The 26,066-nt window shown below is 40.6% G+C and overlaps 1 protein-coding gene across 1 annotated transcript; it reads right to left on the bottom strand.

Moving 5' to 3' along the window:
- Positions 1–26,012, bottom strand: LOC108703878 (the record flags this gene model as incomplete). Its single annotated transcript, XM_041577014.1, has 22 exons — positions 1–714; positions 5,968–6,033; positions 7,073–7,270; positions 7,959–8,030; positions 8,165–8,371; positions 8,465–8,539; positions 10,439–10,645; positions 10,758–10,832; positions 11,212–11,409; positions 11,509–11,583; positions 13,722–13,928; positions 14,814–15,020; positions 15,569–15,643; positions 19,468–19,521; positions 19,953–20,083; positions 20,177–20,300; positions 20,955–21,041; positions 21,274–21,330; positions 22,819–22,869; positions 23,028–23,132; positions 23,441–23,578; positions 25,803–26,012. Coding segments are annotated over 22 exons (3,036 nt in total), but the record flags the coding sequence as incomplete, so codon positions are not given.
- Between the last annotated feature and the right edge of the window lie 54 nt (positions 26,013–26,066).

The raw sequence follows: 26,066 nt of genomic DNA, 5'->3' as shown, positions 1-26,066 counted from the left end.
TCTTCAACAATTCGTTTTTATTTGCTGAAACATAAAGCAGTCTCATTGGAGGACTTTGGTTGATGGTACAATACAGTCAAGAAGTAACTGACAAATAATTGCTCAACAAACAAACAGCTCCGCATTGCCCACATTTGGACACATGGACCCTAAATGCAGTAGCAGCATCTCCTCCCCATAGGCTCATATACAATGAAATTGTGGGGGAACCTGCTGGTATGTTTTTGCAACTTGTCCTTTAATCATGATTATTGTTTCACCGTTGAGCCTTTAGTGTTCCTGCATTTATTTTCCCAACTACTGCGGGCTCTTATTTTCATACATGCGCCTCAACATTAAAATGGTACCGGCTACAACAACAACTCCAACGACTCCTGGCAGTACCACTCCACCAGAAGTTACTGCTGCAGCAACTGCTTTGTTTTTAAGAATAAACTTGAATGCAAATAAACCCCATAATCCAACTGATCCAACATTCTTAATCCATTCCATTGTACTTCTGTAGTCGCTGGAGTACTCTTTATGAAACTCCTTCTCTATCTCCATCAAATATGATATGAGCTCCTCCATAAGAGCCTTCTGATCTTCACTATCCATGTCCTTATGTGAATTTATAAAGTCAACCAAGTGTTTATTGATAGGTTCCTTAATCTTGGACTGCATTACAGACGGTGTATTCATCAAGTTCCATAAAGACGATGAAGACTCTTCTCTCTAGGATTGCAAAGACGTGATTAATGGTCATGAAGTTGTCCGACCCCATTAGCCCAGGTACCAACAAAAGTGTAAATATGGAGTGCATTTTTTTTGTTACTTTGAATGTTCCTCTCTACCTCCTTCCTGACACACAAAGGGGAAACCTCTATTTCAAGCAGTTAAACACATCGGATTTATAAATGTGACCGTTTGTTAAAGCCCTCTCCTCAATGTCAAGAAATTCTTAATAAATGGAACAAAAGTGTACATACCTTGAAAGTAACTTTTTACTGTAATTTAATTAGAATGTCATTAGACTGAGAGATAATTAAACATGGTAATATCATTCTGTAATTTATTTGCATTTACTAGGAATCATATTTCTGATGATAACTCTGGAGCATTATATATATATCCCAGAGACTATTATCCCACTGTTACTATAGACACCATCTCTCCCTACTATACCTGCTATCCCACAGTCACACTCCCTTCCCAGAGACTATTATCCACTGTTACTATAGACACAATCTCTCCCTACTATACCTGCTATCCCACAGTCACACTCCCTTCCCAGAGACTATTATCCCACTGTTACTATAGGCACCATCTCTCCCTACTATACCTGCTATCCCACAGTCACACTCCCTTCCCAGAGACTATTATCCACTGTTACTATAGACACTATCTCTCCCTACTATACCTGCTATCCCACAGTCACACTCCCTTCCCAGAGACTATTACCCCACTGTTACTATAGACACCATCTCTCCCTACTATACCTGCTATCCCACAGTCACACTCCCTTCCCAGAGACTATTATCCCACTGTTACTATAGGTACCATCTCTCCCTACTATACCTGCTATCCCACAGTCACACTCCCTTCCCAGAGACTATTATCCCACTGTTACTATAGACACCATCTCTCCCTACTATACCTGCTATCCCACAGTCACACTCTCTTCCCAGAGACTATTATCCACTGTTACTATAGGCACCATCTCTCCCTACTATACCTGCTATCCCACAGTCACACTCCCTTCCCAGAGACTATTACCCCACTGTTACTATAGACACCATCTCTCCCTACTATACCTGCTATCCCACAGTCACACTCCCTTCCCAGAGACTATTATCCACTATTACTATAGACACCATCTCTCCCTACTATACCTGCTATCCCACAGTCACACTCCCTTCCCAGAGACTATTATCCACTGTTACTATAGGCACCATCTCTCCCTACTATACCTGCTATCCCACAGTCACACTCCCTTCCCAGAGACTATTACCCCACTGTTACTATAGACACCATCTCTCCCTACTATACCTGCTATCCCACAGTCACACTCCCTTCCCAGAGACTATTATCCCACTGTTACTATAGGTACCATCTCTCCCTACTATACCTGCTATCCCACAGTCACACTCCCTTCCCAGAGACTATTATCCCACTGTTACTATAGACACCATCTCTCCCTACTATACCTGCTATCCCACAGTCACACTCCCTTCCCAGAGACTATTATCCACTGTTACTATAGGCACCATCTCTCCCTACTATACCTGCTATCCCACAGTCACACTCCCTTCCCAGAGACTATTACCCCACTGTTACTATAGACACCATCTCTCCCTACTATACCTGCTATCCCACAGTCACACTCCCTTCCCAGAGACTATTATCCCACTGTTACTATAGGTACCATCTCTCCCTACTATACCTGCTATCCCACAGTCACACTCCCTTCCCAGAGACTATTATCCCACTGTTACTATAGACACCATCTCTCCCTACTATACCTGCTATCCCACAGTCACACTCCCTTCCCAGAGACTATTATCCACTGTTACTATAGGCACCATCTCTCCCTACTATACCTGCTATCCCACAGTCACACTCCCTTCCCAGAGACTATTATCCACTGTTACTATAGACACCATCTCTCCCTACTATACCTGCTATCCCACAGTCACACTCCCTTCCCAGAGACTATTATCCACTGTTACTATAGGCACCATCTCTCCCTACTATACCTGCTATCCCACAGTCACACTCCCTTCCCAGAGACTATTACCCCACTGTTACTATAGACACCATCTCTCCCTACTATACCTGCTATCCCACAGTCACACTCCCTTCCCAGAGACTATTATCCCACTGTTACTATAGGTACCATCTCTCCCTACTATACCTGCTATCCCACAGTCACACTCCCTTCCCAGAGACTATTATCCCACTGTTACTATAGACACCATCTCTCCCTACTATACCTGCTATCCCACAGTCACACTCTCTTCCCAGAGACTATTATCCACTGTTACTATAGGCACCATCTCTCCCTACTATACCTGCTATCCCACAGTCACACTCCCTTCCCAGAGACTATTACCCCACTGTTACTATAGACACCATCTCTCCCTACTATACCTGCTATCCCACAGTCACACTCCCTTCCCAGAGACTATTATCCACTATTACTATAGACACCATCTCTCCCTACTATACCTGCTATCCCACAGTCACACTCCCTTCCCAGAGACTATTATCCACTGTTACTATAGGCACCATCTCTCCCTACTATACCTGCTATCCCACAGTCACACTCCCTTCCCAGAGACTATTACCCCACTGTTACTATAGACACCATCTCTCCCTACTATACCTGCTATCCCACAGTCACACTCCCTTCCCAGAGACTATTATCCCACTGTTACTATAGGTACCATCTCTCCCTACTATACCTGCTATCCCACAGTCACACTCCCTTCCCAGAGACTATTATCCCACTGTTACTATAGACACCATCTCTCCCTACTATACCTGCTATCCCACAGTCACACTCCCTTCCCAGAGACTATTATCCACTGTTACTATAGGCACCATCTCTCCCTACTATACCTGCTATCCCACAGTCACACTCCCTTCCCAGAGACTATTACCCCACTGTTACTATAGACACCATCTCTCCCTACTATACCTGCTATCCCACAGTCACACTCCCTTCCCAGAGACTATTATCCCACTGTTACTATAGGTACCATCTCTCCCTACTATACCTGCTATCCCACAGTCACACTCCCTTCCCAGAGACTATTATCCCACTGTTACTATAGACACCATCTCTCCCTACTATACCTGCTATCCCACAGTCACACTCCCTTCCCAGAGACTATTATCCACTGTTACTATAGGCACCATCTCTCCCTACTATACCTGCTATCCCACAGTCACACTCCCTTCCCAGAGACTATTATCCACTGTTACTATAGACACCATCTCTCCCTACTATACCTGCTATCCCACAGTCACACTCCCTTCCCAGAGACTATTATCCACTGTTACTATAGGCACCATCTCTCCCTACTATACCTGCTATCCCACAGTCACACTCCCTTCCCAGAGACTATTACCCCACTGTTACTATAGACACCATCTCTCCCTACTATACCTGCTATCCCACAGTCACACTCCCTTCCCAGAGACTATTATCCCACTGTTACTATAGGTACCATCTCTCCCTACTATACCTGCTATCCCACAGTCACACTCCCTTCCCAGAGACTATTATCCCACTGTTACTATAGACACCATCTCTCCCTACTATACCTGCTATCCCACAGTCACACTCCCTTCCCAGAGACTATTATCCACTGTTACTATAGGCACCATCTCTCCCTACTATACCTGCTATCCCACAGTCACACTCCCTTCCCAGAGACTATTACCCCACTGTTACTATAGACACCATCTCTCCCTACTATACCTGCTATCCCACAGTCACACTCCCTTCCCAGAGACTATTATCCCACTGTTACTATAGGTACCATCTCTCCCTACTATACCTGCTATCCCACAGTCACACTCCCTTCCCAGAGACTATTATCCCACTGTTACTATAGACACCATCTCTCCCTACTATACCTGCTATCCCACAGTCACACTCCCTTCCCAGAGACTATTACCCACTGTTACTATAGGTACCATCTCTCCCTACTATACCTGCTATCCCACAGTCACACTCCCTTCCCAGAGACTATTATCCCACTGTTACTATAGACACCATCTCTCCCTACTATACCTGCTATCCCACAGTCACACTCCCTTCCCAGAGACTATTATCCACTGTTACTATAGACACCATCTCTCCCTACTATACCTGCTATCCCACAGTCACACTCCCTTCCCAAAGACTATTATCCACTGTTACTATAGACACCATCTCTCCCTACTATACCTGCTATCCCACAGTCACACTCCCTTCCCAGAGACTATTATCCCACTGTTACTATAGATACCATCTCTCCCTAATATACCTGCTATACCACAGTCACACTCCCTTCCCAGAGACTATTATCCACTGTTACTATAGGCACCATCTCTCCCTACTATACCTGCTATCCCACAGTCACACTCCCTTCCCAGAGACTATTACCCCACTGTTACTATAGACACCATCTTCCTACTATACCTGCTATCCCACAGTCACACTCCCTTCCCAGAGACTATTATCCCACTGTTACTATAGGTACCATCTCTCCCTACTATACCTGCTATCCCACAGTCACACTCCCTTCCCAGAGACTATTATCCACTGTTACTATAGACACCATCTCTCCCTACTATACCTGTTATCCCACAGTCACACTCCCTTCCCAGAGACTATTATCCACTGTTACTATAGACACCATCTCTCCCTACTATACCTGCTATCCCACAGTCACACTCCCTTCCCAGAGACTATTATCCACTGTTACTATAGACACCATCTCTCCCTACTATACCTGCTATCCCACAGTCACACTCCCTTCCCAGAGACTATTATCCACTGTTACTATAGACACCATCTCTCCCTACTATACCTGCTATCCCACAGTCACACTCCCTTCCCAGAGACTATTATCCCACTGTTAGTATAGACACCATCTCTCCCTACTATACCTGCTATCCCACAGTCACACTCCCTTCCCAGAGACTATTATCCACTGTTACTATAGGCACTATCTCTCCCTACTATTATCTTCACCATCATCTCATGTATAGCATGTCTCCTGACCAATGTATATTAGTTCTTCCTAACAATATATCATGTATACAATACAAAAGAAGAGAAAGAGCAGGAGGAATTGTGTGTACATATGAGGAACAAACTTATAGAGGGTGCAGTGAACAAGCTGCAAGAGAATAAGTCCTGAGGTGGATCAGAGAAGTTAATTACTGTAGATTCATTTCTTGGTATAGTATAAGTATAAAATATATATTGCTTACTATTTGGTTTAGAAGTTTCTTTAATTGTTTCTTAGTATCTTCCATCCTTTTCCAAGCATCAAATATCTGAATAGAATAAAAATATTTTATAATTAAAGTGCTTACGGTTATATATTCTTGCATGACTACACCAATGCTGTTGGCTAAAGTAAAGTTGCTGCAGAGAACGTATGTAGAAGATTAGTTCCTCTGGGCAATCTGTCTCATCATTGCGCCAACACAGTTGTGCACAATTACAGAGCATACCCTGCTTATATTAAGCTTATAACAATGTGGAAGCAACTTGAACACTCTTTACAAACATTGAGTATCCATATATTCCTGACACTGAGTACTGAAGTTTAGGCATAGAACGCCTTGCAAAAATGCATGATACAAACAAATTCCTGTAAAAACCTCATATATTGGTATTTCTTAGTGCAATGCCCCCTAGAGAGGGTGTGGGAGTCCCTGGAGGTGAGCCATGCACTCCCAAGTCCAACCCTGGGTGCACCAGCAGATTCGATTATTAAACCTGCCTAATCCCTGAACTGACCGCTATCCATAGGAAAGGAATATCAGTTGTGATCTGAGGGTCACTATACATAAGCCGAAAATCATATGAGTAAACTCATATTCTGCTGTTAACATCTTCACTTTTTGTACAGACCACAAAAACTGTTGGTAAAAGCATGATAATATGTATGATGTAGATCAGTGATCCCCAACCAGTAGCTCCTGAGTAACATGTTGCTCTCCAACCCCTTGGATGTTGCTCCCAGTGGCCTCAAAGCAGGAGCTTATTTTTGAATTCCAGGTTTGCAGACAAGTTTCAGTTGTATAAAAACCAGATGCACTGCCAAACAGAGTCTCAATGTAGGTTGACAATCCACATAGGGGCTACCAAATAGCCAATCAAGAACAGTTTTCATGCTTGTGTTGCTCCCCAACTCCTTTTACTTATGAATGTTGTTCACGGGTTCAACAGGTTGGGGATCCCTGATGTAGTCTGTGATGTCAGGTTTAACTCAGTAATACCCTGAGGGTATCTGCAGGGGCAGAACTCAGTTTTACAAATAATAAATCCATCTGGTGCACCAACACGGCTTTTGACTTTATACAGTACCTTCTTATACATGTTACAGAATTTTTCTATCTCTTGCGAAAGATCTGATTCCATTTCACGGAGAAGCTCCTGTTTGTCATCAATGCCTTTAAGGGATCCTTCATAATTATCCAGCAACTTGTTAACTTCATTGCGCAACTCCTTCTGTATTCTTAAAGGGTGCCGATCCTGCCTGACGAGAGAGAACTTTTCGTATTCCTAGAACAGAGAAATTGTACACTAAACTAAAAATACAGTAACTTTAGTGGTTTGATCAAAAACATATGAAAAACATAACTTGAAAAAAACGATTGTGATCCAGTTTATGTAAGTAGCACCTTTAGAAAGAAAGGTAGTTAGGAAACCTTAACTATTGTATATAGAGAATCCCCAGACCAGTCCCCATCTTGTGCTTTTATGCATATATATATTTTTCAAGTTAACCCATTAATCACGGTTTGAAGGTTATTTCAGGAAACTGCCTTGTTGGGTGGAGTTTTGGATTGATTTCTTTTATAGAGAGAGGTGGGCCCTACCAAAGGACTACCTGACCAGGTTACAGATAACAGGGAAAGAGGACATCCCTGTTGAGTTTAATTTGTTTGTGGCGGCATTTTGAAATGGAACCCCATTATAGTTTCTATGGCTGATGATAAAAAGTGGAGGACCATAACTGCTTGAATAAATGTATCTTTAGCATAATGTATGCAGAAGTCTCTAAATCACCCCATTGAAGGCTTTCTCTATACATAGTCCTTTGGAGAGCTGAAAACTAAAGTACAGTATGCACAAGCGAACTAATGAGCTCTAGCTTCACTCTTTATTAAGTATAAATAGAGACAAAACAGTAAATATACAGTAGGTCTGAGAACATGTCTTATCTAAAATGTGTTCTCTCTGCACTTACCTTTATTTTTATTTCAGTCTGTAACTGTTTAGTAGCCTCCATCCTCTTTTGATTATGAAATTCATAGAACTTCTAAGGGGATTAAATATAGGGATTATAGAAAAAGTTGTCTTGGACTCTATTGCTTCACTCAGCTCTCCTACTCCACTTTTATGTTTACAAGGTCATGCACAACATCCCACCCCACGAGTCTCATTACTTTGTACCTGGGAGTAGTCTGTACAGAACTTTTGCTGCTGTTTTAACAAATAAAATGCCAGTTTGTTTTTAAGCCATTTCTTTCCCTGGCTATCATGACCTTGAAGCGATTGTTTAAAGTCACAAAGGAATTTGTTGGACATATCTTTGATGCTGGCCTCCATTCTTGATGGACTCAAACTTTGTTCCGTGATCAGAGATTCTACTTCTTTTGACTGAAATTAAAAAAACAAACAAACAAAAAACGATATATAACAGTATACAGAGGGCCAAGGGAACATTCTAAAATGTATTCTCTACCCACTCACTTTTTGGGTTATTTGAGTGTGAAACGTCTCTTTAATATTCTTCATACTCTGGTGATTCTGAAATCGATAGAACCTCTGAGGGCAATGAGAAATAAATACAAATGTTATATAATAAGCAAAGGCTGCTGAAAGAAAAATTGCCTGGGGGCTTCCAGAAGAATACATGATTGAATAGTTCACTTAATAAGAAAACTGTACTCTACAGAGGCCAACTGACAATCCCACATGTAGCAGCTAAGGGACATGGTGGACAGAAATGGGATAAAGGAATTGGTGGTGATTGGGGGCATAGATACTTCAGATAGTGTGGAAGAGCACCAAATATTGCACCGGGGGGTTATCAATTTCTAGCTATGTCCATGTATGTTTCATAGGCTGTGCATTAATAATAACATCATTCCAGGCAAACCACTGAGAAATCACCTCTGGGAACTTACACACTGTATATCTGAATAATGTACCCAGTGTTGAAAGCACATACCGTATATACTCGAGTATAAGCCGTCCTGAGTATAAGCCGAGGTAACTAATTTTACCTCCAAAAACTGGGAAAGCTTATTGACTCGAGTATAAGCCTAGGGTGAGAAATGCAGCAGCTTCTTGTAAGTTTTCAAAAAATTGAGGGTTTCTGCTCCCATTGGAGGTGCCGGCGTCTCGTTTTTGCATGGCGCGACCATTCTTGGACGCCGGCGACTATTCTTGGAGACTATTCTTGGACGCCGGCGACTATTCTTGGACGCCGGCGAATATTCTTAGAGACTATTCTTGGACGCCGGCGACTATTCTTAGGCGCCGGCAACCGTTTTTGCGCTTGAACCGAGTATAAGCCGAGGTGGAGTTTTTTAGCATATCCCACATGTAGAGGTTAAGGGACAAGGTGGAGAGAAACAGGATAAATGGAATTGTTGGTGATTGGGGGGTATCGTGCTTCAGATAGTGTGGAGGAGCACCAAATGTTGCACTGGTGGGTTATCAATTTCTAGCTATGTCCATGTATGTTTCATAGCATGTGCATTAATAATAACATCATTCAAGGCAAACCACTGAGAAATCACCTCTGGGGACTCTGGTGATCTACACTGTATATCTGAATAATGCACCCAGCGATGAAAGCACATAGCTTTCAACATTTCATGGCCTTCCGTTATACCCCTAGTATTTGTTTTCTGCTGCTTTACATGAGGGGCAAATTCACTAAGCGCTGAAGCGCCTAACGCTAGCGTCAATAGCGTTGGGCATTTTCGTTACTTCGCTAATTCACTAACGAACGATGGCGTAAATTCGCTAGTGTTACTTCGCACCCTTACGCCTGTCGAATTTTCGCTACGGACGTAACTACGAAAATTCACTAACGCGCGCAGTGTACTGAACGCTACCTTTTACGCCAGACTTCCTTCGCCACCTCAGACCAGGCGAAGCGCAATAGAGTAGATAGGGATTGCTTCAAAAAAAGTTCAAATTTTTTCTAAGTCCCAAAAAACGCTGGCGTTTTTTCTTTATTATGGGTGATAGGCTGAAAAAGATCGAAAATTTTTTTGGGGCTCCCCTCCTTCCCCCCTACATTTCCTAATTCATGGCACCTTAACTATACAGTGGGCACATGTGTAGGGCAAAAAAAAATTTTATTTGATGTTTTGAAGGTTTCCCAGGCTTGTGTAGTGATTCTACGTATTCCTCCATTGAAATTTGAATTTGGCGCTGTAGGCAAATTAACCATCGCTAGCGTAACTTCGCTTAGTGAATCAACGCTAGTGGAACTTTGCAACCTTACGCTACCCCTGTGCGCAACTTCGGATTTTAGTGAATTTGCGGAGGGCTGGCGAAACTACGCCTGGTGAAGCGTGGCGAAGTTGCACCTGGCGCAACTACGAATCTTAGTGAATTTGCCCCTCAGGGAGGGGGAACCAATTTTGACTTCTACCAGACAACACTCAACATCCTACCCCCAACACTCCCCCCATTTAAATGTTGTACCTTGGAGTAGTCTTTACAGAACTTTTGCTGCTGTTCTAACAAATTGGTTTCCAGTTCATGTCCAAGCCCTTTCTTTCCTTGGGTATCATCCCCTTGAAGTGATTGTTTAAAGTCACAAAGGAATTTGTTTGCCATATCTTTGATGCTGGAGTCCATTATTGATGGGCTCAAACTGTGTTCTGTGATCAGAGATTCTACGTCTTTTGACTGCAATTAAAAAAAATAAATAAAACTAAATATATTAACATATATAAATTTACTGTAAAACAGTATATAGAAGGTCTGGGAACATTCTAAAATGTGTTCTCTACTCACTTACTTTTAGAGTTAATTGAGTCTGAAACTGCTCTTGAATATTCTCCATATTCTTGTGATTCTGAAATTCATAAAACCTCTAAAGGGGAAAGCAAAATAAATACAAAGGTTATATTATAAGCAAAGGCTGCTGAAAGAACAATTGTCTTGGGGCTTCCAGAAGAATTAATGATTGGCCATTTCACCTTAATAAGAAAACTGTCCTCTACAGCATGTGCATTAATAATAGCATCATTCAAGGCAAACCACTGAGAAATAATTAATAATTTGAATAATGTACCCAGCGATGAAAGTCCATAAACCTCTTAGCTTTCAACATTTTTATGGCCTTCCTTTATTTCCCCAGTATTTTTTTCCTGCTGCTGGACTGTGATTGAGGGGGAACTGACGTTGACCTGTACCAGACAACACACAACACCCTACCCCCCAACACCACCCCCCCCATTTAACTGTTGTACCTTGGAGTAGTCTTTACAGAACTTTTGCTGCTGTTCTAACAAATTGGTTTCCAGTTCATTTCCAAGCCTCTGCGTATCATCCCCTTGAATTGATTGTTTAAAGTCACAAAGGAATTTGTTTGCCATATCTTTGATGCTGGAGTCCATTATTGATGGACTCAAACATTGTTCCATGATCAGAGATTCTACTTCTTTTGACTGGAATTTAAAAAAAAATAATAAAATATATTAACATATATATAAAACAGTATATAGAGGGTCTGGGAACATCCTAAAATGTGTTCTCTACTCACTTACTTTTAGGGTTAATTGAGTCTGAAACTTCTCCTTAATATTCTCCATCCTCTTGTGATTCTGGAATCCAAAAAACCTCTGAGGGGAATGAAAAATAAATCCAAAGGTTATATTATAAGCAACGTCTGCTGAAAGAAAAATTGTCTGGGGGCTTCCAGAAGAATAAATGATTGGCCATTTCACCTTAATAAAAAACTGTCCTCTACAAATCTGTAGAAATAAGTCAAATCAACTGGACTTGCTGGATGACTGGTGAAACGTCTTCAATAAAAAAAACACGTCCAGTTGATTTGACTTGTTTCTACAGATATATCAAGACCTGGATGAAAAGGAATCTTCACAAACATGTACTCTACAGAGGCCAACTGACAACCCTGCATGCAGCAGTGAAGGGACATGATGGACAGAAATGGGATAAAGGAAATGTTGGCGATTGGGGGCTTAGGTGCTTCAGATCGTGTGGAGGAGCACAAAATATTGCCTGGGGCGGATTAACAATTTCTGGTTATGTCTGTGTATGTTTCATAGGCTGTGCATTAATAATAGCATCATTCCAGGCAAACCACTGAGAAATCACCTCTGGAAGTTACACTGTATATAGTGAATAAAGTACCCCCTATTGTAAAATATAAGGATACTAGACATTAAGCCCGTTAAATTAACGGGCGCTAGAACATATGTTGTCACATACCTCCCAACATATCAGAATGGGTAACATTAGTAGGCAGGGCCCCCTTTGTAGCACTGGTGCCCAGGGGGTGTTAACATTGGTGGCCGGGGGGTGTTAACATTGGTGGCTAGGGGGGTTAACATTGGTGGCCGGGGGGTTAACATTGGTGGGCAGGGGGGTTAACATTGGTGGGCAGGGGGGGTTAACATTGGTGGCCAGGGGGGGTTAACATTGGTGGCTAGGGGGGTTAACATTGGTGGCCAGGGCGGGTTAAAATTGGTGGGCAGGGGGGGTTAACATTGGTGGGCAGGGGGGTTAACATTGGTGGCCAGGGGGGGTTAACATTGGTGGGCAGGGGGGTTAACATTGGTGGCCAGGGGGGGTTAACATTGGTGGCCAGGGGGGTGTTAACATTGGTGGCCAGGGGGGTTAACATTGGTGGCCAGGGGGGTTAACATTGGTGGCCAAGGGGGTGTTAACATTGGTGGCGAGGGGGGTTAACATTGGTGGCCAGGGGGGGTTAACATTGGTGGCCGGGGGGTGTTAACATTGGTGGCCAGGGGGGTTAGCAGCATAGCCCTGAACACTTCACATCCCCCTGTTACCTGCTTTCTACTCCCTACTATCTTCTCCCCTCCATCCAGCACAAAGACGACATCTCGCCTCACCTCGAGCCCCAAGTAGCGTGACCCGCGTCAGTAAAATAAAGATGGCGGCTGGGCTGGGCTGCAGCACGCTCTCGCGAGACTTTGGACCCGTGGGGCACATGCGCAGTAGCGCATTTCCACGGACACAGGGACTGGGACTGGACGCAGAGACACTTGGACTTTATTATATAGGATTATAAGTTACCGAGGAGTTTCATGACCATATAAAAGTATGAGGCCGAAGGCCGAGTGTTTTTCTACAGGTCATGGAACTCCGAGGTAACTTCTAATATCCTCATATTTTGCAACTGGGGGTACTTTATTTATTATAATACACACGTTTCAGTGAGTCATGTGACAGAAATGACATCAGAACTCACCGTTTATAACTGATGACATCAGAACTCACCGTTTATAAGGATATAATTTACAGGATATTCAAGGCTTTTGTGTATTATATAGTGAATAAAGTACCCCCTCTTGTAAAATATAAGGATATTATAAGTTACCGAGGAGCTTCGGCCTCGTGTTTTTATATGGTCATGGAACTCCGAGGTAACTTATAATATACTCATATTTTACAACTGGGGGTACTTTATTAATTATAATACACAAATTTTAGTGAGTCATGTGACAGAAATTACATCACTACTCACCGTTTATAACTGATGACATCACTACTCACCGTTTATAAGGATATAATTTACAGGATATTCATGGCTTTTGTGTATTATATCTAAATAATGTACTCAGGGTTGAAAGCACATAAGCCTTTTAGCTTTCAACATTTCATTGCCTTCCATTATAACCCTAGTATTTATTTTCTGCTGCTGTACACTGAGGGAGGGGGAACAAACTTTGACCTGTATCCCAACACTCCCTCCATTTAAAAGTTGTACCTTAGAATAGTCTTTACAGAACTGTTGCTGCTGTTTTAACAAATTACATTCCAGATCATTTTCAAGCCATTTCTTTCCTTGGGTATCATCCCCTTGAAGTGATTGTTGAAAGTCACAAAGGAATTTGTTTGCCATATTGTTGATGCTGGTCTCCATTTTTGATGGACTCAAACATTGTTCCAAGATCAGAGATTCTACTTCTTTTGACTGGAATTGAAAAAAATAATACAATAAAATATATTAACATATATAGAAAACAGTATAGAAAGGATCTGGGAACATCCTAAAATGTGTTTTTTACTCACTTACTTTTAGGGTTAATTGAGTCTGAAACTGTTATTCTTTCATATAACCAACAGAGGGTGCTGTGTGATATTGCAGTCACTTTTGTTCTTTCATATAACCAACAGAGGGCGCACTGTTATTCTTTCATATAACCAACAGAGGGCATTGTGGGATATTGCAGTCTCTCCCCAAGTGAACTGTTGGTATAGGAATGATTAAAAGTGACTGCAATCTCACTTACTGCCCGCTGACCCGAGTATAAGCCGAGGTAGACTTTTTCAGCACATTTTGGATGCTGAAAAACTCGGCAAAAAAATATTGTGTCTACATCGAAATACAAAAAAAATCTGTGATTTCCATCCTGCCAAGTCATCTAAATACTGGAAGTCTCAAACCATTCTGCTAATCAAAGAATAGTTACCTAAAGTTTAAATGGTGTAAACTGGAAAAAAACTCAACAAGATAAGTTATCCCGCAAATGGCACGACTGGCTTCTCTTTATGGACTCACAAGAAAATACAGAGACCTGCTCAGATGAAACAATTGGGAATCATTGTTTTAATATACACCACACTGAACTTACCCAATCGAAACGACAATGGGCTTTAAGGCAGCTCATAGCAGTGCCATAATTTCCGTACCCCCGGTTCCCCCAGCCGCACGCAGTCAGTGCTATGAAACCGACCTACAGCATAATCTGGGTCACCTTCTTCTCTTCTTTTTCCTCTGACCTCTCTCATTTCCATCTCCTTTTCTCTTTTTCTTAGCTCACCCCACCCCTACAGCCACTCCATTTAAATACCATACCTTGGAATAGTCTTTACAGAACTTTTGCTGTTGCTTTAACAAAAAGGATTCCAGTTCCTGCACAAGCCTCTCCTTTTCTTGGGCATCGCCCCCTTGAAGTGATTGTTTGAAGTCACGCAGGAATTTGGTTGCCATATACTTGATACTGGTCTGCATTTGAAATGGACTCACATTCCATCCCCTCCTCAGAGAATCTGCTTCGTTTGACTGAAATTTTAAAACTCTAATGTCAAATTAACTCTCGTTAGTGAATTCACTAAAATTCACAGTATTAAAATAACGCAGTTATCATGAGGATGCTGATATTGTCAATAGATGCAAATAGAACGTTTCTTGTAAGAAGACAGTATGACCACGTCCAACAAATATTTACAGTTATACATTATTACCTTAGAAAACACTATCATACAGAAACATTTAAATGGTACATAATTAGACAACACCATAACTGGAATGAATCAATGCAGACTTCATATGCCGTAAGGAAGATATAGAAAGCCTGGGTATATAATGCACAGTCAAAGTATGACGTTTAAAGGGAAAAAAGGAGAAGGGGACATTACAACAAAAAGTGGATTATACTGGGGAATAAAAAAAAACCCTATGGGTATAACAAACTTCAATCTTAATGAGGGAAATACTGTACATATAGGAAGACCAGGATATACCAAGAGCAGGAGCATGAAATACAGTATGTAGTACAGGGAAAATGGCCACGATACTGAGAACCCCCCAAACTCTGTATGTTAACTCACCATTCTGCGTATATACTTTTGGAATTGCGTTTTCAATTTTTCCATGTTCTTGTGATTTTCAAAGGTAAAAAGCATCTGAGCAAAGTAAAGATAAGAATATGGCCTATTTGTGTGTATCCAAAATAGGTAGTGAAGTAGAGCACACTCCTCAGTGTAAACGATGACGCCCGGTGCTCAGGGTAGAGGGCTCGGCAACCCCCTCGGTAAAGGCTTCCAAAAAGGTACACTGGCACACAGGGCAATTGAAAAAGCAGGGTTACCCCTTGCTACTTTTATTTAAGCGGACGTGCGACGTTTCGGGGTTCCTACCCCTTTCTCAAGCATACAAACAGTGACCATCATGCAGTGTATAAAACAGGTGTGCAATTAACATAATTAGCATATTAATGACATGCTGTGTATATTCTCAAGGAACCTAATCCTTTAGCCAATGTGATTGGATTGTGAACCCATTTGATTTAAAAACCTAATAAAAGGATCCAAACAAGTGCATAACGCATGTATAAATAAATATGCATTAAAATGTCCATACTGTGGTAAATCCAGCTGGTGCTAGTGCTGTAAAAGATACTGAAAAAAGAAACAATATAAAAATACAAAAATTACCAAACGGATTACTTACACAATTTGCACAGTAAAACCGATACAAAAGATAAAAGATTTAAAAGATACAATGTATCTAATTACAAACCACAAACTTGCCCTACTGGAATAAATTGATCGTTACCTGTCCCTGGAGTCTACAAGAGTGTTCTCATCTGCAAAAAAACATGCTATACATGGCTGTTTTTCTTGTGACAGTAAAGAAGTTATTTACTGTTTAAAGTGTCCATGTGGACTAGCCTACGTTGGTCAAACCTCCCGACCAATGAAGGTTAGATTAAATGAACACAAAAGCGTACTCAGAAATTACAAACCCTTGCCGACTCTATTTCCAAAAAAGAAAAGTAATGAGGAAGAAACAAGTAAACCAAAAAAAGAAACTTTATTGGCGAAACATTTTTACGAGCAGGGCCATAGAGTGGCACAATTAAGATGGCAAATTTTGGAGAAAGTAACGGCGTTTTCTGGACAGGATATTATACGTAAGCTATTACAGAGGGAATGCTTTTGGATTTGGTGTCTACAATCTAGACATCCGAGGGGACTTAACGAGGAATATAATTTATCATGTTTTTTATGAAGCAGAGTTATGCTTAGCAGTTGATCTTTCTTTTAATTGGAAGAATTAAAATTTAATAATTTTTCGCATTTTTTTGCAGATGAGAACACTCTTGTAGACTCCAGGGACAGGTAACGATCAATTTATTCCAGTAGGGCAAGTTTGTGGTTTGTAATTAGATACATTGTATCTTTTAAATCTTTTATCTTTTGTATCGGTTTTACTGTGCAAATTGTGTAAGTAATCCGTTTGGTAATTTTTGTATTTTTATATTGTTTCTTTTTTCAGTATCTTTTACAGCACTAGCACCAGCTGGATTTACCACAGTATGGACATTTTAATGCATATTTATTTATACATGCGTTATGCACTTGTTTGGATCCTTTTATTAGGTTTTTAAATCAAATGGGTTCACAATCCAATCACATTGGCTAAAGGATTAGGTTCCTTGAGAATATACACAGCATGTCATTAATATGCTAATTATGTTAATTGCACACCTGTTTTATACACTGCATGATGGTCACTGTTTGTATGCTTGAGAAAGGGGTAGGAACCCCGAAACGTCGCACGTCCGCTTAAATAAAAGTAGCAAGGGGTAACCCTGCTTTTTCAATTGCCCTGTGTGCCAGTGTACCTATTTGTGTGTATGTCATGTAATGGAAGAATGAGGTACAATAGTAAAGCCAGTTTACATTTAAAGAGTAAAATTAGTAAAATTCGGATACTACAACTTTAAGTAGGAGGTGCATTATCCCTTATAATACATGAGTGATACTCAGAGTTCCCTGTATAACTCAGCCTGCAGACTTGTGCCTTTATATGGTCACAGAACAACCCCTCAGTGACTTCTAATATCCTTATCATTTACAGTAGGGGGTACATTATCCCTTATAATACATGAGTGATACTCAGAGTTCCCTGTATAATCTCAGCATGCAACCTTGTGTCTTTATATGGTCACAGAACAACCCCTCAGTGACTTCTAATATCCTTATCATTTACAATAGGGGGTACATTATACCTTATAATACATGAGTGATACTCAGAGTTTCCTGTATAACTCAGCCTGCAGCCTTGTGCCTTTATATGGTCACAGAACAACCCCTCAGTGACTTCTAATATCCTTATCATTTACAGTAGGGGGTACATTATCCCTTATAATACATGAGTGATACTCAGAGTTCCCTGTATAACTCAGCCTGCAGCTTTGTGTCTTTATATGGTCACAGAACAACCCCTCAGTGACTTCTAATATCCTTATCATTTACAGTAGGGGGTACATTATCCCTTTTAATACATGAGTGATACTCAGAGTTCCCTGTATAACTCAGCCTGCAGCCTTGTGTCTTTATATGGTCACAGAACAACCCCTCAGTGACTTCTAATATCCTTATCATTTACAGCAGGGGGTTCATTATCCCTTATAATACATGAGTGATACTCAGAGTTCCCTGTATAACTCAGCCTGCAGCCTTGTGCCTTTATATGGTCACAGTACCCCTCAGTGACTTCTATTATCCTTATCATTTACAGTAGGGGGTACATTATCCCTTATAATACATGAGTGATACTCAGAGTTCCCTGTATAACTCAGCCTGCAGCCTTGTGCCTTTATATGGTCACAGTACCCCTCAGTGACTTCTATTATCCTTATCATTTACAGTAGGGGGTACATTATCCCTTATAATACATGAGTGATACTCAGAGTTCCCTGTATAACTCAGCCTGCAGCCTTGTGCCTTTATATGGTCACAGAACAACCCCTCAGTGACTTCTAATATCCTTATCATTAACAGTAGGGGGTACATTATCCCTTATAATACATGAGTGATACTCAGAGTTCCCTGTATAACTCAGCCTGCAGCCTTGTGCCTTTATATGGTCACAGAACAACCCCTCTGTGACTTCTAATATCCTTATCATTTACAGTAGGGGGTACATTATCCCTTATAATACATGAGTGATACTCAGAGTTCCCTGTATAACTCAGCCTGCAGCCTTGTGTCTTTATATGGTCACAGAACCCCTCAGTGACTTCTAATATCCTTATCATTTACAGTAGGGGCTACATTATCCTTTATAATACATGAGTGATACTCAGAGTTCCCGGTATAACTCAGCCTGCAGCCTTGTGCCTTTATATGGTCACAGAACAACCCCTCAGTGACTTCTAATATCCTTATCATTTACAGTAGGGGGTACATTATCCCTTATAATACATGAGTGATACTCAGAGTTCCCTGTATAACTCAGCCTGCAGCCTTGTGCCTTTATATGGTCCCAGAACAACCCCTCAGTGACTTCTAATATCCTTATCATTTACAGTAGGGGGTACATTATCCCTTATAATACATGAGTGATACTCAGAGTTCCCTGTATAACTCAGCCTGTAGCCTTGTGCCTTTATATGGTCACAGAACAACCCCTCAGTGACTTCTAATATACTCATAATACATGGTTTATGTCACATGACTTGAAATATAATGTATTGTAATAAATAATGCGGCTCCTGTTAAAAAATATTAGGATATTAGAAGTCACCATGGAATTCCTCAGCCTTTAGCCTCATGTTTTTTTATGGTCATGGAACTTCTCAGTGACTAATAATATCTGTTTATTTTACATTTGGGGGCACATTGTGCACTTTACAATTTGCATGAATGGTTGTTTCTGTGACTTCTACTGTTTACACCCTGAGGTTACAAAGCAGCTAGGAATACATTGAGATACTTACCTGTAATGGGGAGGCCAATTGGTACTGTATACTCTGCAAAATGTTCACACCTCTCTGTAAAAATACATAAAGTTTATACCACAGTTCAGAGGACAACACTGTCATGCAGGAAAAGACATCAGTATAAATTTAAATTAAAAAAAAAAAATACAATTTGCCTTTCTCTGAATTAATTTGTTGTGTTTTTGCATGAGATGTGATGTGTTCAAATAAATGTAATTTTCTATTTAACTTCTAAGAAGAACATTTCATGTATGTAGGTGGAAGTCTCTATATCAAAATCTTCTCTTCAGCTCCAGCTTTCAGGAGGTGTTTCAGAATCAGGGACTGGACTGGGTTTTTGGGATAAACTGGTGCAAACTTAACAAAAATAATTCCATGGACATCATTAACCTGAAGTCCCTTTGCACTTTGAGGGCAAGCTGTAGTAGATACAAAGTAATCAATCCGGATGACAGTTGTCACCATTTATTACAATTACAGACCTTTAGTAGACTTGCCAGCTCAGTGCACGTCACTATTTCCCCTTGTCTGTTGGTTTTTCTATAGGGCCAAAGGTCTCCCACCAGAGTGAATATGTAGGTTGTTAGATGATTCCTAAAGTCTGCTTCCATATCTGCCACAGAGATAAGGGAAAGTAACAACACAGAGTAAGAAAGACTTGTTAGTGCTTTATGGAGACAACAGAAGCCAAAGGGTTGAGTGTTACCTGATAATTTCCCTTGACTGTCAACCAGCAGAAGTCTCCCTGGGTGGGGCAGGAGTGAGCAATCTGCTAATGGACCTCCTAGGGTCTCTGACACCAATCTGAACCGAGGATCCTTTTGCAGCTTCTAATGGTGAACAAAAAATATAAAAATAGTGATTCATTACTCAGCAAATGCCAGCAATAATTGCACATTTTTGTCGACTTCCTGCCTGTTTCACGTCATCTACTTTCTCCACTAGTGCCCTTCAAATCCCTTAAACCTCCTTCTAGAGCAGTGATACCCAACCAATGGCTTGTGAGCAAAATGTTGATCATCAACCCCTTGGCCTCAAAGCAGGTGCTTATTTTTGAATTCCTGGCTCGGAGGCACATTTTGGTTAAATAAAAACTAAATATACTGCCTAGCAGAACCTCCTGTAAGCTCTGCTACCAAATTGCCAATTATTTGGCACCCCAGGAACTTTTTTTCATGCTTGTGTTGCTCCCCAACTCTTTTTACATTAAAATGTGGCTCATGGGTAAAAAATAAGGGTGGGGACCCCTGCTCTAGAATATCAGTCTTCTGTTTTATCCATGGCTTACTACCTACGTCATCTTTTCATCACTCCTTTATTTTTTCAAAATGTTTCCCATACTGGTCCTAGTCATTATGTATGTCACTCTGTATGTTATATTTATGCAATTCATTTGATTTCATTGTATAAGCACATTCATATTGCTACGCTGTGACATATGTTAGCACTCTAAAAATACATGTCAATAATAATAATCGATATACCTCAGTCTCATGAATTAGATATTCCTGAGCGTCTTCTTTTCCACATCTCTTAAAATTATGCCAGTCACGTATAAGGATATTGAGGTGCTATAATAATATAAAACATGGCATATATAATGATACACACATAAAGACAATGGTATAAGGACTGATGACTTTTTTTGTCATAGAAGATTCCCTCTGGGATTTAAAAACTCTTTTTTTTTTAGGATTACTGTATTATGCAAGCTTGGGCCTGTCATTGAATGATTGGCTTCATTTGAACAAAGATGCCGCTCACTACATTGGAAACAAACAGACTACACATTAGCTCACTTACCTGTAAGGCCTGCAGATCAAACGATTTTCCAACATTTTCAGCAACTTCAAGATACATCTGTGAATAGAAACGACATGTTAATTGTCTGTAAAGGTTCTCGTTCATCCAGGTCAGGGTATATCTGTAGTAATTTCCAGATGTGTTGGGTCAACCTCCCCAAACCTCACACAGATTTGGATGTTCAACATTTGGTCAGAGCCTTCTTTACAGTTTAAGACATGAGTATCAATCATTCAGTCATAGTTACATGAATATTTTGGACAGCAAATTAGGGCCCACCACAATTCTACTTGACCCTTCAGCATGGCTTTCAGTTGTATTTTGGGACATAGACTTGCATGCTCCACAAGTCTCATCCTAAATAAACTTTAGGCTGACTCCTCTTAAAGAAGGGCCAGCACCTACATTTGAGAACCATTCTGATAGCTAATGCAAATAATCTGACCATTTAAACCTTCCATTAGTAATGGTTGATTGCAGCTGGCATGGCACCCATAAAAGTACAATTTCGTGTACAACCTGTTTTATGACGTTAAATGCACAAAAATTTCTCCAAACGATAAATACTGGCTATAGATTAGTGCAAACATTCATGATTTGCCCACTGTAATAATTTACCCCGGTAGGGGTGGTGGGGTTCGTCGGGGACGCCCGCAAGGATCTTCTGCGCCTAGGGCACGTGCACTGCGTCTCTCTGCGTCTTAAAGGCGCAGGCGAGCTGACGTCATACGTCAGCGCGCAATGGTGCGAATTTTCAATGTATTTAAAGGGACAGTTTGTATTTGTATATTGCCCGTGATAGGACTAGTTTCCTGGTGCCTTTGAGCCTTGTGCATCTGTTCCTGTTTGTTATTGATCTCCTGTTGTGACCTTGCCTGTTTTTGACCATCCTAATATCCGTACTCCGACCCAGCCTGTATTTTGACTACTCCTTCTGCCTAATCCCTTTCTGATTGATTACCCGGTTTGACCCTTTGCCTGCCTGACGATCCTAGTTATCTGCCTGCCTCGACCCAGCCTGCCTGACTACGATTCTGCCTTATCCTGTTGTACCGCGACCTTCGGCCTAACTGACTTTAAACAGTCGTGCCCCTTTGCTTGCCAGAACTCTTTGCCTTGCTCCTCTCGAAAAGTCCAGGTGGCATCTGAGGACGCTGAGGGCTCCTCCCGAAGCCAAAGGTGGTCACACTACTGGTGAAGCCGAGCCGAGACCAGGGAGCTTGGCACTAGTTCTGGTTTAGGGTGCCGACCGTGACACCCACTCTATCTTCAGTCACCTACTTTTTACTGTTTCATACAAAACAAAATTGCATATAGCTGCTTTTCTACTATTCCCAGTCTTAGAATCTAGGTTTAGGTGGATGGAGGAGGTTTTACTGACCACACTTGAGGCACAGACCACATCATTTCAGTTTCTATATCTGTATCCACAGGGAAATATTGGCTTTCCATCTACTCATTCCAGTTTTTATTCCCTTTGGCTCTCTCTAGGTTGTATGACAACTTGATCATTGCCATTCACCAGATCTGGAGGCCTATAATTACCTCAAGATAGTCCATATCTGTTGTTTTCAAATTTGAGCTCACGTTGAAGATCTGAAAATTTAAACAACAAAACAAAAGTAAACAAATGAATGTAGATCTGTTATAAATAAATATCATTATTCACCGATCCAAATTATATATTCAGGTATTTAATGTGTTTAACACCTACTTTGCTGCTATAAGGTGTAGATCTGGAGGTTGTGACCTACCAGGTAGGAGCTGAGGATCATGGATAATGCAGACAGCTTAAGGCAAATGTCTCTTGAACTCTGAATATCCAGGGAGCCCTCTGTGTCCAACACAAACACAGCCATCTGACAACAAAGCACATAGCAACCAATCTGATGTTTGTTTTCAAAGAGGTAATCAGTAAATTTCACCTATTGGTTGGCATGGGTTACTAAACCAGTATCAAACTCTCACCTTCTGTAACATTACACTTGCAGACTGGATGATAATGTTAACTTCATAATAAAATGTTATTTAAAGGTGAACATATTTTAAATAAAATATAAGAAAAGCTAAATTAAAACATTCTGACAGAAGAACTAGGAGAACACATGTCCTCATGTCAAAGATGGACAAACCATACAAAAGCAGTCATACTCTTCTTCACTCTCACCTTTTCTCCATTGTTGTCTAGAATGAAGGGTTTGCTCCAGATCCAAATACCTTTCGTTGTACTGTCTGCTCCATCTCTCCACTCAAACCCACTAATACGATCATCGTCTGCTCCCAGACTGAGTGGTTGGCCCTGTTCCTAAACAAAAAAAGATGAACTCCCCTGAGAAAATGATTCCCAATCAATTAAAGACAACACAAACAGAGAACAAATGTAGTTTTTCTTTATGAAAATAGATATCGTTAGTATATGGTCTTAAATGCCCATTTGGCCATGTAGGACACACTTCCAGGCAGGAGAAGATAAGAATAATAAAAGATCTGTACCATCTTATCATCTGGAAAATAAAAATACTTGCTGGGTAGAAAATGTTTTAATCCATAAATAAAGTGTCCTTCGCAAAAGATTCGGCCGAATACCGAACCAAATCCAAACCCTAATTTGCATATGCAAATTAGGGGTGGGAAGGGGAAAATGTTTTACTTCCTTGTTTTCTGACAAAAAGTCACTCAATTCCCCTCCCCTTCCCTAATTTGCATATGCAAATTAGGATTTGGTTGGGCTGGGCAGAAGGATTTGGCCGAATCCTGCTAAAAAAGGCCGAATCAATCAAATTCTAATTGTTTGAAGGGTCCAAGTATGATAAATCTCGAATTTGAGTGTGGATTATTCCCAAGTCGATTTTGTGAGTTTTGCCCAAAAATCCAACTCGAAAATTAGAATTTACCATTCAAACATTAATAAATCTGCCCCTAAATGTGTGGTTCACTTTCAAGTTTGCAACTATTTTTAAATTATTTGCCTTCCTCTTCAGACTATTTTCAGCTTTCAAATGGGGGTCACTGACCCCAGCAGCCAAAATTCTATTGCACTGGGAGGCTTTTTTTTTCAGAAACTATATTATATATATAAACTATATTTGCAAATTCTTAACATTCAACAATATCATACTAAAAGTTAATTTAACGCTGATCAAAACCTTTAATATATTGTGTTTCTTTTTTGTAGTTGATTATGTCTATATTGACTTTTTGACCAAAGGAATTTATCTGGGCTGGCACTGTGAAAAAACAAATTTCCTTTTCCAAACCCTTCTACAGTAGCATTTTTGTGATGGGCAATCTGACCCATTTTGCTTTGCTGAAAACTCGAGAAACGAGAAAATTCGCCAACATGCATTGAAATTATTTTTGATTTTATATATATATATATATATATATATATATATATATATATATATATATATATATATATTCACCTAAAATCTGTCTAGAACAGGGGTCAGCTTGGCCACTAGCTTATATATGTCAGTGTATGGGTTGGTGTGGGTGTTTATGTATGTGCATTGGGGTTCTAGGTGTTGAACTTGGTGGACTTTCTTCTTTTTGCAACCCAGCTTAACTACGTAACTATGAGGTTACTGGTTCTAAATGTTTTGAAGTGCAGACCATTGAGGAAGCAAAACTGGGACACAGGCAGGTCATGTGCTTGGAAAAGGTAAGTCTAAATATTAAAGGCACAGGCAGGGTAAACAAGGCAGGAAGGTAGGCCCTGGCAAGTTAAAGGGATACTGTCATGGGAAAAAAAATTTTTTTTCAAAATGAATCAGTTAATAGTGCTGCTCCAGCAGAATTCTGCACTGAAATCCATTTCTCAAAAGAGCAAACAGATTTTTTTATATTCAATTTTGAAATCTGACATGGGGCTAGACATATTGTCAATTTTCCAGCTGCCCCAAGTCATGTGACTTGTGCTCTGATAAACTTCAATCACTCTTTACTGCTGTACTGCAAGTTAGAGTGATATCACCTCCTCCCTTTTCCCCCCAGCAGCCAAACAAAAGAACAATGGGAGATCTAAGAACAACACTCAATAGTAAAAACCCATGTCCCACTGAGACACATTCAGTTACATTTTACAACTTTTTCTAATTTGACATTCGAAATGTACAAAATATCCCCGAGTTGTCACTTGAAAACCGCAACTTTTTAGGATCCAGTGCAGATCACGATGTCAAGAAACATCTTCAAATTGTAAAAGGGACATCTGCCATTGACTTCTACACAACCTCAACAGATTTTAGCTGGAGTATTTTCGGATTTTTAGCAGCTTCAGGATATAATAAATCTTTACATTTTTTCTTTCCTCTGAAAATGTGAGATTTGCCCCTTTAAAAACTCGACCAGAAAAATTTCATTTTAAATTTAATTTAACAAAAAGACCCATATGTGTCTCTTAGTGAGTCGTAAATATAAGTGAAAGGCACACAATTTCATAATTTCTTTCAGAATTCAAGGTCTCAAGTATTTTACTTTTTTACTCTCCAGCAACTGCATTTGGTTGAGCAATGCCTTGTTCTCACCTGGCAGGAGAGAGCCCTGAGTATATAGTTCATAAGGAAGGATTTGCCCCGGCGTTTCTCTCCGATCACACATATTAGGCACACGGGGTAATTTGATATCTTTCCATCCAGAAAACAGGTCTGTACGGCAGATTCATTTAGTTGTAGTTGTCCAGATTCATCTGTGTGTACCAGTTGGATGGCATGGGCTGGTTTCTTGGAACAGGAATGAGAAATCAATCAATAATATTCAGTCCTTCGTGTAAAATCTAACTAGGAGCCCTT

This window comes from Xenopus laevis, chromosome 9_10L (genome assembly GCF_017654675.1).
Source record: "Xenopus laevis strain J_2021 chromosome 9_10L, Xenopus_laevis_v10.1, whole genome shotgun sequence".
NCBI classification, from domain to species: Eukaryota; Metazoa; Chordata; class Amphibia; order Anura; family Pipidae; genus Xenopus; species Xenopus laevis.
The sequence above is the reverse complement of the archived record's forward strand: the minus strand, read 5'-3'. Positions and strand labels throughout refer to the sequence as shown.